This window comes from Trachypithecus francoisi, unplaced genomic scaffold, assembly GCF_009764315.1.
Source record: "Trachypithecus francoisi isolate TF-2019V2 unplaced genomic scaffold, Tfra_2.0 Contig01440, whole genome shotgun sequence".
NCBI classification, from domain to species: Eukaryota; Metazoa; Chordata; class Mammalia; order Primates; family Cercopithecidae; genus Trachypithecus; species Trachypithecus francoisi.
The window spans coordinates 12860752-12874902 of NW_022681431.1; the positions used below are offsets into that span (position 1 = coordinate 12860752).

At 43.5% G+C, this 14151-nt stretch overlaps 1 protein-coding gene and 1 non-coding gene across 3 annotated transcripts in view; both read left to right on the forward strand.

Annotated features, from left to right (window-relative positions):
- The window catches only part of DOCK5 (dedicator of cytokinesis 5), a 241877-nt gene that overhangs the window by 124521 nt on the left and 103205 nt on the right, over positions 1–14151 (forward strand). For both annotated transcript variants that reach the window (XM_033228969.1, XM_033228960.1), the window contains exons 12-13: positions 668–810; positions 4666–4791. In XM_033228969.1, the coding sequence (XP_033084860.1) occupies positions 668–810; positions 4666–4791 (269 nt within the window). The remainder of the gene's footprint in view (positions 1–667; positions 811–4665; positions 4792–14151) is intronic.
- Positions 1675–1787, forward strand: LOC117095980. The gene has a single exon (XR_004442276.1). It is a non-coding gene; the product is annotated as a U5 spliceosomal RNA (small nuclear RNA).

Consider the following 14151-nt stretch of genomic DNA (forward strand, 5'->3'; position numbering starts at 1 on the left):
AGTTGCTGATCGTGCTTCTGCCTTCGGTAGAATGGGGGCTGTGTTTGGTTCTTTAATCGCCCTTTACCAGCCACAGCCTGATAAGGTCACTCAAGTGGAGCTTGTTTGGCAGCACCCAGGCCAAGATCTAGCTTGTCATCACATAGAAATCTGAGAACGTCTGCCAGACACCAGGCATATACACTGTGCTCGTACATAGGGGGTTGACACTAGACAGAAGCCTTAACAGGCATGCGATCCCAGCCCGTCTCTTACAGATAGAGAAACTGAGGCCCAAAGGGAGCCTCTTGCAGAGCTCACTATCAAGTAGAAGTAGAGCTAGGGGCTCCTGCCCCTTCTGTGGGTGCTCTGTCTTCAGTTCTACTGCAGTAGCCTCTTCTGCCTCTGACAGAGCATGGAGCATTGCCTCTGATTTTAGTTGCTAACCTTTTGTCACCAGTTTTGTGTACTCTTGGGGTTTTTTCCTCTCTCTTTGCCTCAAGTCATTTCCAAGGTGAATTTAGTGCTTAAGATAGACACAAAATGGAAAACTACGGAAAGATAGAATAGGGGTATTTAGTGTTGATATTGCCAAATTATTCCCATACGACTCACCATTATCTAAGGTTGTGCTGCAGAGACTTCCTTTCTCCCCCTCCCACCTTACCTCTTATTTCTGTTTTCCAAGAATTGCGATGGAAACCTACATCCGCCAGAGGCAGCTCATCATGTCACCTTTGATAACATCACACGTGACTGGGGAGAATGAGCCACTTACTTCAGTCTTGAATAAAGTGATTGCAGCAAAGGAAGTGAATCACAAAGGGCAAGGTACAGTCCGGTGCCAGAGCTGGGAGGGACTCTGCTGAGGGTTGGGGACATTCACAGCTGGGTCCTTGGATTCCTGCCCTTTATTATCTTTCTCTGATACAAAACAGCCTCTGCTGGAGACCTCAGGCTTCCTACCATAGGCTTTTAAGACTGAACTGCATTGAGATGCACCCAACAATGATTTGATCACAGTTGTGTTTTGTAAATTCTGTGGAACAAATTTTTATCCCATGAGTCTTTAGTCTTTATTCATTTATTTATTTATTTTTTGAGACGGTCTCATGTTGTCACCCAGGCTGGAGTGCAGTTGCGTGGTCTTGGCTCACTGCAGTCTCCACTTCCTGGGCTCAGGCAATCCTCCTACCTCAGCCTTCCAAGTAGCTGGGACTACAGGTGTGCACCACCATGCTCAGCTAATTTTTAAATTTTTTGTAGAGATGGGATCTTACTATATTGCCCAGGCTGGTCTCAACTTCTGGCCTCAAGTGATCCTCCCACCTTGGCCTCCCAAATCCCTGGAACTATAGGCATGAGCCACCGCTCCTGGCCTCCACATTTTTGTCTACCCTTCATTCCCAATGCCGACCCTAGATAATAATCATGCTCTATTCTGAATAAGTTTATCCCATCACATTTTTTAAAACTGAGAGGAAGGATATCAAAGTAGTACAGATGAATATGTATTAATATAAAATAATGTAAAAATTTTAGTTTTCAGTATCTCCATATCATGCTCTGTTTAATAGAGTTTTAACTAAGAGAAGTTCTGCTTATTGAAACTGCATTTTGAATCAAATAAGGAAAAGCAGTTTTAAGACTCAAATACCAAGGTGATGACTGTATTTGTAAAATTTCAAACATTGAATACTTTGATTTTCCTTGATATTTTATAAATCTTTCACCTTTTACTAAAGATTCCATGGAGAGGAACCCCTCTGAGCTTTAACCAACTTTTTAAGACCTTGTGTTTGCAGAGCTTATGAAATTAGTTTAAAAAAATGAGGCAGCATTGTTGTCTGGGGTAATACCCAAGGGTTTGTTGTCCCATGCCCTGAAAATTAAGGACATGGACACACACGAAGATTGAGTTTAGGAGTGGAGGTTTAATAGGCAAAAGAAAGAGAAAGGAGAATAGCTCTCTGTCTCTCATGAGAGATAGGGGCTCCCAGATTTTATAGGCAGGCTTGAGGAGGTGGTGTCTGATTTCTGTAGGGCCTACAGATTGGTTAGACCAGGTGTGACATTTACATAGCATGCAGGGAAGACTGGTCACTCCATTCTAATCTTATGCAAATAGGCTTTCCACCTGGCTGGCGCCATGTTGTCTGCTTCTTACTGTACACGTGGCTGGCAAAGAGAAGGGACGATGGAGCTGCCATGTTGGACATGCCTAGCTCCAGGTAGCCCTTTCCTATTGGCACAACTGCTCGCATTCACCCATGTGAGCTTCCAGCTTGCTTGTCTGTGTCTGCAGCTCAATTTTACAGGCTAATCTTTGTTGGAAAAGAAAATGATTTGGGGGCTGCTTTTCATTAAAAGGAAAACCTTCCTAAGGATTTCCTTACCGTCACTATCTGTCTAAATAATTTCTTAACTCCTATATCAAAAATATGTAGAGACTGGCCCGGGGGTGGCTCACGCCTGTAGTCCCAGCACTTTGGGAGGCCGAGGTGGGTGGATCACAAGATCAGGAATTGGAGACCGTCCTGAACAACATGGTGAAACCTTGTCTCTACTAAAAATACAAAAATTAGCTGGGCATGGTGGCATGGCTGTAATCCCAGCTACTCAGGAGGCTGAGGCAGGAGAATTGCTTGAATCACGAAGTCGGAGATTGCAATGAGCCAAGATTTTGCCACTACTCTCCAGTATGGCGACAGAGCGCGACTCCATCTCAAAAAAAAAAAGTAGAGATTGAATTAGTCTGTACATATCAAAAATCAGAGACTGAATGACTTTTTTTTCACTATCTTGTAACTGTCTTCCAAAATGGAAGCAATCAGAAAACACATTATTTTCATAATATTTAGTTTCTTGCGTACTTGCAATTATCCTGCATAGGAAAGACATGCAAGGAATCGATAAAGAATCTGAAAACAAATAACTAAATATATTTTTGTTTTTGTTTTTTTGAGATGGAGTCTCACTCTGTCGCCCAGGCTGGAGTGCAATGGTGCAATCCCGGCTCACTGCAACTTCCGCTGCCTGGGTTCCAGTGATTCTCCAGACTCAGCCTCCCAAGTAGCTGGGATTACAGACACCTGTCATCACACCTGGCTAATTTTTCTATTTTTAGTAGAGACAGGCTTTTACTATGTTAGCCAGGCTGGTCTCAAACTCCTGAACTCAAGTGATCCTCCCACCTTGGTCTCCCAAAGTGCTGGGATTACAGGTGTGAGCCACCGTGCCTGGCCCTATTTCTGTTTTTTTAGAGCTCTTAACTAAGTATAATTTCAGCTGGAGTGGAAAACCCTATACTAAACAGATTACCATGTATGTGTAATTTTTTTTAACAAAACTGAAAAAAAAGTCATTTCCATTCTTGCTACCTAACAGCAAAACAAGCACTTTTCATTTTTTTCTTTCTTTTTTTCCCAAATACCATACTTCATGCCAAACAAGCACTTTCCAAATGTTTTTATGCTCTTCACAAATACTTTTTGTGGCTGCATAATATTCCAGCGTTTAGACTTAAGAAAAGGGAATCCCCTAGATAAACACTTAAGTGCTTTCTAATTTGTCATTATTACAAATATAAAAACCCCTACTCTGACTCTCTTTATATATGAAGTCTTTTCCATGTTTAAGATTGTCTCCCCAAGAAAATTCCCAGAAGTTGGATTTCTAGGTCACATGCTGGGAACAAGCCTACACCTGGAGATACAAATATTGCCAAATCGCTTGCCGTAGATTTCTACCATGTGTGAGTGTTTATCTTATTGCACTCTTGGTTATATTGCAAACTGATATTTAAAAATCATTAGGGTTGGGCGTGATGTCTCACGCCTGTAATCCCAGCACTTTGGGAGGCTGAGGCAGGTGGATTACTTGAGGTTAGGAGTTCGAGACCAGCCTAACATAGTGAAACCCCATCTCTACTAAAAAAAAAAAAACAACAACAACAATAATTAGCCAGTGTGTTGGTGTACACCTGTAATCCCAGCTACTGGGGAGGCTAAGGCATGAGAATTGCTTGAACGCAGGAGTCAGAAATTGCAGCGAGCTGAGATGATGCCACCGCATTCTGCCTGGGCAACAAAGTGAGACTGTCTCAAAGAAAGAAAAAAAAGAAAAATGGTTTGTTCTCAGAGGTTTAATAACTATACACTTCTTTTTCCTTTTAACATTCTGCCTTCTTTTTCTATGTAATTCATTATTGGGAATTTATTTTAATGAAAATACAAGATGAGAAAGTAAATTTTCTTAAGTAGCAAGAAAATAATCCCAGCATATTCATGTAATTATTGGATTTTTTTAATGATTTGTTATGCCTCTTTTGCCATATATTAAATTGCTATATACTATAGTATTTCATTGTTTCATGTATATGTCTTTTTTTACCACTAGTATCACAGATCATTGTAGCTTTACCATATATTCTGGTATCTGATAGGGCCTATCTTTACCCTTTTTTTCCCCCAAAGTTAGCATCTGTTCACATCTCTGTCAAATTCTCAAAGAGGTCATGTTGGGATTTTAATGGAAGTGTCATTAAAATTATAGGTCAACTGGGGGAGAATTTACATCTTTATAGTAAGATTGTGACTATACAATTTAAATGTTCTTCTCAACAGGTATGCATGTGTTATACAGATCATACAAAGAACTAAAAATTTATCTTTTATTTGTTTAAAGGACTTTGGGTATCCTTGAAGCTCTTGCCAGGTGACCTCACACAGGTTCAGAAGAATTTTTCACACTTGGTTGATAGATCAACAGCAATAGCCCGGAAGATGGGCTTTCCTGAAATCATACTGCCAGGTAAGCACTTTGCAGAGCTCACCTGTTTGCTTCCTCCTGTGCAGCGATTGTTTCTTATTGGACGGTGGAGGCAACTTGGATCCAAAAGACTTGGTTATTTACATTCATTGGTCCTGAGGCAACTGAGACACAAACAGAGACACCTGCAGTACTTAAGAAGCTACCCAGTGTGCAAGCCCAAGATAATGCTTTTAAACATAACTCAAATTTTCTTACTCTCTCTTTTACACAGACTCTCTCAGATAGCACAGGGTGCTCCGTTCAGGAGACTCATTGGCCTCATTTGAGTGTCCCTTTCTCGTTATGACGTCCCCAGCACGTGGGCGCCTTGCTCTCTCTATTCTCTGCAGCTCCAAAAGTGCTCTGGCTCTCCCTGTTCTTGTTGTGACGAGAATAGTCAGCGTTTTCCTGTTTCATCTTCTTTCTAGTGATCTGCATATGTGTGTGTTCTCTCGATTTGCTGACTTCACCCATTTAATTTTAATCTCCATACTAAGAAAAGGGAATCAGTCCCTCAAATTTTATACATGTTGCTATACACTAACTGATATTAATAGAAATTCTAGAAAAACAACCATGCCATGTTAGAAAAATTCTAGAAAACCAACTTATCTGTTGCACAAAAATCCAGGTTATTTTAGGCCAGGCATGGTGGCTCATGTCTGTAATCCCAGCACTTTGGGAGGCCGAGGCAGGCAGATCACTTGAGGTCAGGACTTCCAGTCCAGCCTGGCCAACATGGTGAAACCCTGTCTCTATCAAAAATACAAAAATTAGCTGGGCACAGTGGCAGGCGCCTGTAGTCCCAGCTACTCAGGAGGCTGAGGCATGAGAATCGCTTGAGCCCGAGAGGCAGAGGTTGCAGTGAGCTATGACTGCGCCACTGCACTCCAGCCTGGGTGACAGAGCAAGACTCTGTCTCAAAAATAAATAAATAAATAAATAAGGTATTTTAAAGTAATATAAGATCTTATTTCTCCTTTGAGAAATTAAGGGGCAGTGATAACTTATTGCTGCCCACACTGTCTACGTGTAGTGAGTCTTAAATGAATATTTGTGGAATGAATGAATAAAAAAGTAATAAAATGGAGATCACTCTTTTTTTCTTTTTCTCATAAAAGAAGATAGTTTTTTTACTTATTTGGCCATTCCATAGCCATTTTACCCTGATATACATTGATCAACATTCTGGGAAAATGTTTTGTCTTCTTGTTAAAGAAAAAAAAAATTAGTAGTAATATTCTCTACCTTAAGGTGGTTTTACTGCTACAATGAGACACAAATCTGAAAACATAAAGTAGAGGAGTTTATTCTTTGATCAGGGTGACAGCAGGGTTGGCTTCTCCTGAGGCCTTTGAATAAGGTGAGTTTACCTTTGAAATCTGGCTTGTAAAATAATATTAAGTTTTTTGTTGTTGTTTAAGTCAATAGGATTGGTTCATAGAATGCCAAGGGCTACATTGGTTTTAAAATTCATCTAGAATATGGCCAAGCAAGATGGCTCACATCTGTAATCCCGCACTTTGGGAGGCTGAGGTGGGCGGATCACTTGAGGTCAGGAGTTCAAGACCAGCCTGGCCAACATGGTAAAACCCCATCTCTATTCCAAATACAAAAATTAGCTGGGAGAGTTGACGTGCACCTGTAATCCCAATTACTCGGGAGGCTGAGGCAGGAGAATTGCTTGAACCCAGGAGGTGGTGGTTGCAGTGAGCTGAGATTGCACGACTTCACTCCAGGGTGACACAGCAAGACTCTGTCTCAAAAAAAAAAAAGCTGGGAGTGGTGGTGCGTGCCTGTAATCCCAGCTACTTGGAAAGCTGAAGCGGGAGGATCACTTGAACTCGAGAGACAGAGTTTGTAGTGAGGTTAGATCGTGCCACTGCACTCCAGCCTGGGCAATAGGGTAAGGCTCTGTCTCAAGAAAGAAAGACAAAAAAAAATCATCTAGAGGGGTGGTTCCAAGATGGCTGAATAGGAACAGCTCCAGTTTACAGCTCCCATTGTGAGCGACACAGAAGACAGGTGATTTCCGCATTTCCAACTAAGGTACCAGGTTCATCTCACTGGGGCGTGTTGGACAGTGGGTGCAGGACAGTGGGTGCAGCCCACCGAGCGTGAGCTGAAGCAGGGTGAGGCATTGCCTCACACGGGAAGCTCCAGGGGTCAGGGAATTCCCTTTCCTAGCCAAACAAAGCAGTGACAGACGGCACCTGGAAAATCAGGTCATTCCCACCCTAATACTGTGCTTTTCCAATGGTCTTAGCAGACAGCACACCAGGAGATTATATCCCACGCCTGGCTCAGAGGGTTCCACGCCCATGGAGCCTCGCTTATTGCTAGCACAGCAGTCTGAGATGGAACTGCAAGCTGGCAGCGAGACTGGGGGAGGGGCGCCTGCCATTGCTGAGGCTTGAGTAGGTAAACAAAGCTGCCAGGAAGCTCGAACTGGGTGGAGCCCACCTCAGCTCAAGGAGGCCTGCCTGCCTCTGTAGACTCCACCTCTGGGGGCAGGGCATAGCCGAACAAAAGGCAGCAGAAACTTCTGCAGACTTAAATGTCCCTGTCTGACAGCTTTGAAGAGAGTAGTGGTTCTCCCAGCACAGAGCTTGAGATCTGAGAACGGACAGACTGCCTCCTCAAATGGGTCCCTGACCCCCAAATAGCCTAACTGGGAGACATCCCCCAATAGGGGCCGACTAACACATCACACAGCCAGGTACCCCTCTGACACGAAACTTCCAGAGGAATGATCAGGCAGCAACATTTTCTGTTCAGCAATATTCGCTGTTCTGCAGCCTCCACTGCTGATTCCCAGGCAAACAGGGTCTGGAGTGGACCTCCAGCAAACTCCAACAGACCTGCAGCTGACCATCCTGACTGTCAGAATGAAAACTAACAAACAGAAAGAACATCCACACCAAAACCCCATCTGTACGTCACCATCATCAAAGACCAAAGGTAGATAAAACCACAAAGATGGGGAAAAAACAGCAGAAAAACTGAAAATTCTAAAAATCAGAGTGCCCCTCCTCCTCCAAAGGAACGCAGCTCCTCGCCAGCAATGGAACAAAGCTGGACAGAGAATGACTTTGACAAGTTGAGAGAAGAAGGCTTCAGACGATCAAACTTCTCCGAGCTAAAGGAGGAAGTTCGAACCCATAGCAATTAAGTTAAAAACCTTGAAAAAAGATTAGACAAATGGCTAACTAGAATAACCAATGCAGAGAAGTCCTTAAAGGATCTGATGGAGCTGAAAACCATGGCACGAGAACTACATGACGAATGCACAAGCTTCAGTAGCCAATTCGATCAACTGGAAGAAAGGGTATCAGAGATGGAAGATCAAATGAATGAAATGAAGCGAGAAGAGAAGTTTAGAGAAAAAAGAATAAAAAGAAACGAACAAAGCCTCCAAGAAATATGAGACCATGTGAAAAGACCAAATCTACATCTGATTGGTGTACCTGAAAGTGATGGGGAGAATGGAACCCAGTTGGAAAACACTCTGCTGGATATTATCCAGGAGAACTTCCCCAACCTAGCAAGGCAGGCCAACATTCAAATTCAGGAAATACAGAGAACACCACAAGGATACTCCTCGAGAAGAGCAACTCCAAGACACATAATTGTCAAATTCACCAAGGTTGAAATGAAGGAAAAAAGGTTAAGGGCAGTCAGACAGAAAGGTCAGATTACCCACAAAGAGAAGCCCATCAGAATAACAGCAGATCACTCGGTAGAAACTCTACAAGCCAGAAGAGAGTGGGGACCAGTATTCAACATTCTTAAAGAAAAGAATTTTCAACCCGGAATTTCATGTCTAGCCAAACTAAGCTTCATAAGTGAAGGAGAAATAAAATCCTTTACAGACAAGCAAATGCTGAGAGATTTTGTCACCACCAGGCCTGCCCTACAAGAGCTCCTGAAGGAAGCACTAAACATGGAAAGGAACAAATGGTACCAGCCACTGCAAAAACATGCCAAGTTGTAAAGACCATCGATGCTAGGAAGAAACTGCATCAACTAACGAGCAAAATAACCAGCTAACATCATAACGACAGGATCAGATTCACACATAACAATATTAACCTTAAATGTAAATGGGATTAATGATCCAATTAAAAGACACAGACTGGCAAATTGGATAAAGAGTCAAGACCCATTAGTTTGCTGTGTTCAGGAGACCCATCTCACATGCAGAGACACACATAGGCTCAAAATAAAGGGATGGAAGAAGATCTACCAAGCAAATGGAAAACAAAAAAAGGCAGGGGTTGCAATCCTAGTCTCTGATAAAACAGACTTTAAACCAACAAAGCTCAAAAGGGACAAAGAAGGCCACTACATAATGGTAAAGGGATCAATTCAACAAGAAGAGCTAGCTATCCTAAATATACTTGCACCCAATACAGGAGCACCCCGATTCATACAGCAAGTCCTTAGAGACCTACAAAGGGACTTAGACTCTCATACAATAATAATGGGAGACTTCAACACCCCACTGTCAACATTAGACAAATCAACGAGACAGAAAGTTAACAAGGATATCCAGGAATTGAACTCAGCTCTGCACCAAGCAGATCTAATAGACATCTACAGAACTCTCCACCCCAAATCAACAGAATATACATTCTTCTCAGCACCATGTCACACTTATTCCAAAATTGACCACATAGTTGGAAGTAAAGCACTCCTCAGCAAATGTAAAAGAACAGAAATTATAACAAACTATCTCTCTGACCACAGTGCATTCGAACCAGAACTCAGAATTAAGAAACTCACTCAAAACCGCTCAACTACATGGAAACTGAACAACCTGCTTCTGTATGACTACTGGGTAAATAACGAAATGAAGGCAGAAATAAAGATGTTCTTTGAAAAAAACAAATCATGAGTGAACTCCCATTCACAATTGCTTCAAAGAGAATAAAATACCTAGGAATCCAACTTACAAGCGATATGAAGGACCTCTTCAAGGAGAGCTACAAACCACTGATAAAATAAAATGAAATAAAAGAGGATACAAACAAATGGAAGAACATTCCATGCCCATGGGTAGGAAGAAACAATATCGTGAAAATGGCCATACTGCCCAAGGTAATTTATAGATTCAATACCATCCCCATCAAGCTACCAATGACTTCACATAATTGGAAAAAACTACTTTAAAGTCCATATGGAACCAGAAAAGAGCCTGCATTGCCAAGTCAATCCTAAGGCAAAGGAACAAAGTTGGAGGCATAATGCTACCTGACTTGAAACTATACTGCAAGGCTACAGTAACCAAAACAGCATGGTACTGATACCAAAACAGAGATATAGACCATTGGAACAGAACAGAGGCCTCAGAAATAACACCACACATCTACAACCATCTGATCTTTGACAAACCTGAGGAAAACAAGAAGTGGGAAAAGGATTCCCTATTTAATAAATGGTGCTTGGAAAACTGGCTAGCCATATGTAGAAAGCTAAAACTGGATCCCTTCCTTATACCTTATACAAAAATTAATTCAAGATAGATTAAAGACTTAAATGTTAGACCTAAAACCATAAAAACCCTAGAAGAAAACCTAGGCAATACCATTCAGGACATAGGCATGGGCAAGGACTTCATGTCTAAAACACCAAAGCAATGGTAACAAAAGCCACAGTTGACAAACGGGATCTAATTAAACTAAAAAGCTTCTGCACAGCAAAAGAAACTGCTATCAGAGTGAACAGGCAACCTACAGAATGGTAGAACATTTTTGCAATCTACTCATCTGACAAAGGGCTATAGAATCTACAAGGAGCACAAACAAATTTACAAGAAAAAAAAACCCCATCAACAAGTGGGCAAAGGATATGAACAGACACTTCTCAAAAGAAGACATTTATGCAGCCAGTAGACACATGAAAAAATGCTCATCATCACTGGCCATCAGAGAAATGCAAATCAAAACCACAATGAGATACCATCTTATACCAGTTAGAATGGTGATCATTAAAAAGTCAGGAAACAACAGGTGCTGAAGAGGATGTGGAGAAATAGGAACACTTTTACACTGTTGGAGGGATTGTAAACTAGTTCAACCATTGTGGAAGACAGTGTGTCGATTCCTCAGGAATCTAGAACTAGAAATACCATTTGACCCAGCCATCCTACTACTGGGTATATATCCAAAGGATTATAAATCACACTGCTGTAAAGACACATGCACACGTATGTTTATTGTGGCACTATTCACAATAGCAAAGACTTGGAACCAACCCAAATGTCCTACAGTGATAGACTGGATTAAGAAAATGTGGCATGTAGGCCAGGCGCAGTGGCTCAAGCCTGTAATCCCAGCACTTTGGGAGGCCGAGACGAGCAGATCACGAGGTCAGGAGATCGAGACCATCCTGGCTAACACAGTGAAACCCCGTCTCTACTAAAAAATACAAAAAAAAACTAGCCGGGGGAGGTGGCGGGCGCCTGTAGTCCCAGCTACTCGGGAGGCTGAGGCAGGAGAATGGCGTAAACCCAGGAGGCGGAGCTTGCAGTGAGCTGAGATCCGGCCACCGCACTCCAGCCTGGGCGACAGAGCGAGACTCCGTCTCAAAAGAAAAAAAAAAAAAAAAAAAAAGAAAATGTGGCATGTATACACCATGGAATACTATGCAGCCATAAAAAATGATGAGTTCATGTCCTTTGTAGTGACATGGATGAACCTGGAAACCATCATTCTCAGCAAACTATTGCAAGGACAAAAAACCAAACACTGCATGTTCTCACTCATAAGTGGGAATTGAACAACGAGAATACTTGGACACAGGAAGGGGAACATCACACACTTGGACCTGTCGTGGGGTAGGGGAGTGGGGAGGGATAGCATTAGGAGATATACCTAATGTAAATGACGAGTTAATGGGTGCAGCACACCAACATGGCACATGTATACATATGTAACAAGCCTGCACGTTGTGCACATGTACCCTAGAACTTAAAGTATAATTTAAAAAAAAAATTAAAAAAGCATCTAGAACAAGGGTTTCCAGTGCTAGTCTGTGGATCAGCTAATCAAGATCTCCTTGAAGATCTCCATGAAAATACAGATTCCTAGATTTCTAGAGACTGATTCAGAGCTCCCAGGGTGATCCGGTGGTGAGTCAGGTCTGAGAAATCCAGGTCTAGACCCAACTCCCTGGGCTTGGAACTCTTTCCTGTTGTCCCATCACCATGTGAACTGGTTCCAGTTGCCTCCTTAACTCTCCCCTGTACCCCCTTGCCCTCTAGCGAGGAGCTTTGACTCTCTGTCTTCTGTGTCACAGGAGTGATTCTGTCCACTCTCTTTCTGTTTTCTCACCTCTGCCAGCCCCACTCCAGCCTCTCAAGAGTAGCTCTCATGAGAGTCACCCATGATCATGGTATCTCTACATCTGATTGGTGTTTTCTAGCCTAGTGATCAGCTCTGTGACCTCTCAGCAGCATCTGACATTGTTGAAATATTTCCTTCCCTTCTCATTGGTGACCCCTCACTTTTCTCTGTTTCTCCATTTCCCTGGGGCCTCTGCCAGAACCCGTTTGCCACCTTCTCATGTTCTGCTTCGCCTCTAAATGTTGAAGTTCCTTGCTATTTGGTTCTGAGACCCTGTATTAGTGTGCTTGGGCTGCCATAGCAAAATACCACGGACTGGGTGGTGTCAGCGTTAGTTTTCTCACAACAAAGGATGGGAGACTGGCAGTTCACCATCAAGGTGACAGCAGGGATGGCTTCTCGGGAGGCCTTTCTCCTTGGCTTGCAGACGGCCATCTTCTCCCTGCATCTTCACTTGGTTGTCCCTCTGTGCATGTCTGTGTCTTAATCTCTTTGTATGAGGGAACCAGTCATATGGGATTAGGGCCCACCTATATGACCTCATTTTACCTTACTTCCTCTTTTAAAGGCCCTATCTCCAAATACAGTCATATTCTGCGTTACTAGGGGTTACGGCTTCAGCATATGAATTTGGGGAGGACACAGTTCAGCCCAGAACAGCCCTCTTTCTGTTTCACCTGTATTTTCTTTTTTTTTGAGACGGAGTCTCGCTCTGTCGCCCGGGCTGGAGTGCAGTGGCCGGATCTCAGGTCACTGCAAGCTCCTCCTCCCGGGTTTATGCCATTCTCCTGCCTCAGCCTCCTGAGTAGCTGGGACTACAGGCGCCAGCCACCTCGCCCGGCTAGCTTTTTGTATTTTTTAGTAGAGACGGGGTTTCACCGTGTTAGCCAGGATGGTCTCGAACTCCTGACCTCGTGATCTGCTCGTCTCGGCCTCCCAAAGTGCTGGGATTACAGGCTTGAGCCACCGCGCCCGGCCTCACCTGTATTTTCTCCCTAGGGGCATCATCCACTCACTTGGCTTTCATCTGCCCGTCACCTTCAAATCTGTAGCTCCAACACCACGACCTCTTTAGTGAACTCTAGGACCATATAGCCAGCTATTTCCTGCCTCAGGACTCCCCTCTTGTTTTTTTTTTTGAGACAAGGTCTTGCTCTGTCACCCAGGCTGGAGTACAGTTGTGTGATCATAGCTCACTGTAAGCCTCGATCTCCTGGGCTCAAGCAGTCCTCCCACCTCAGTCTCCTGGGTAGCCGGGACTACGGGCATGAGCCACCACATCTGGCTAATTTAATTTTTTTTTTTTTTTGTAGAGACCAAGTTTCATTATGTTGCCCAGGCTAATCTTGAACTCCTGGGCTCAAGCAGTCCTCTTGTCTCTGCCTCCCAAAGTGCTGAGATTACAGGCATGAGCCACAACACCCAGTCCCTCCTTGCTTTAATTGGCTAATTCTTGGGCCGGGCGCGGTGGCTCAAGCCTGTAATCCCAGCACTTTGGGAGGCCGAGGTGGGCGGATCACGAGGTCAGGAGATCGAGACCCTCCTGGCTAACACGGTGAAACCCCATCTCTACTAAAAATACAAAAAACTAGCCGGGCGCGGTGGCGGGCGCCTGTAGTCCCAGCTACTCGGAGGCTGAGGCAGGAGAATGGCGTGAACCCGGGAGGCGGATCTTGTAGTGAGCTGAGATCCGGCCACTGCACTCCAGCCTGGGCGACAGAGCGAGACTCCGTCTCAAAAAAAAAAAAAAAAAAAAAAAAAAAAAAAAAAAAAATTGGCTAATTCTTACTCAGCATCCCCATTTGGACCTCATAATTCTGTGCATCTAGGCCTGAGGCACCTCTCTTGTGTTTTATCTAAGAAAATAGCACCTCCATCCATTCATCCATCCGTCCATCCACCCACCCACCCACCTGTCTATCATCCATCCACCCACCCATCCACCTACCCATCCAACCGTCCACCTATCCATCCACTCATCCACCTATCTAACCTCTATCCATCCACCCACCCA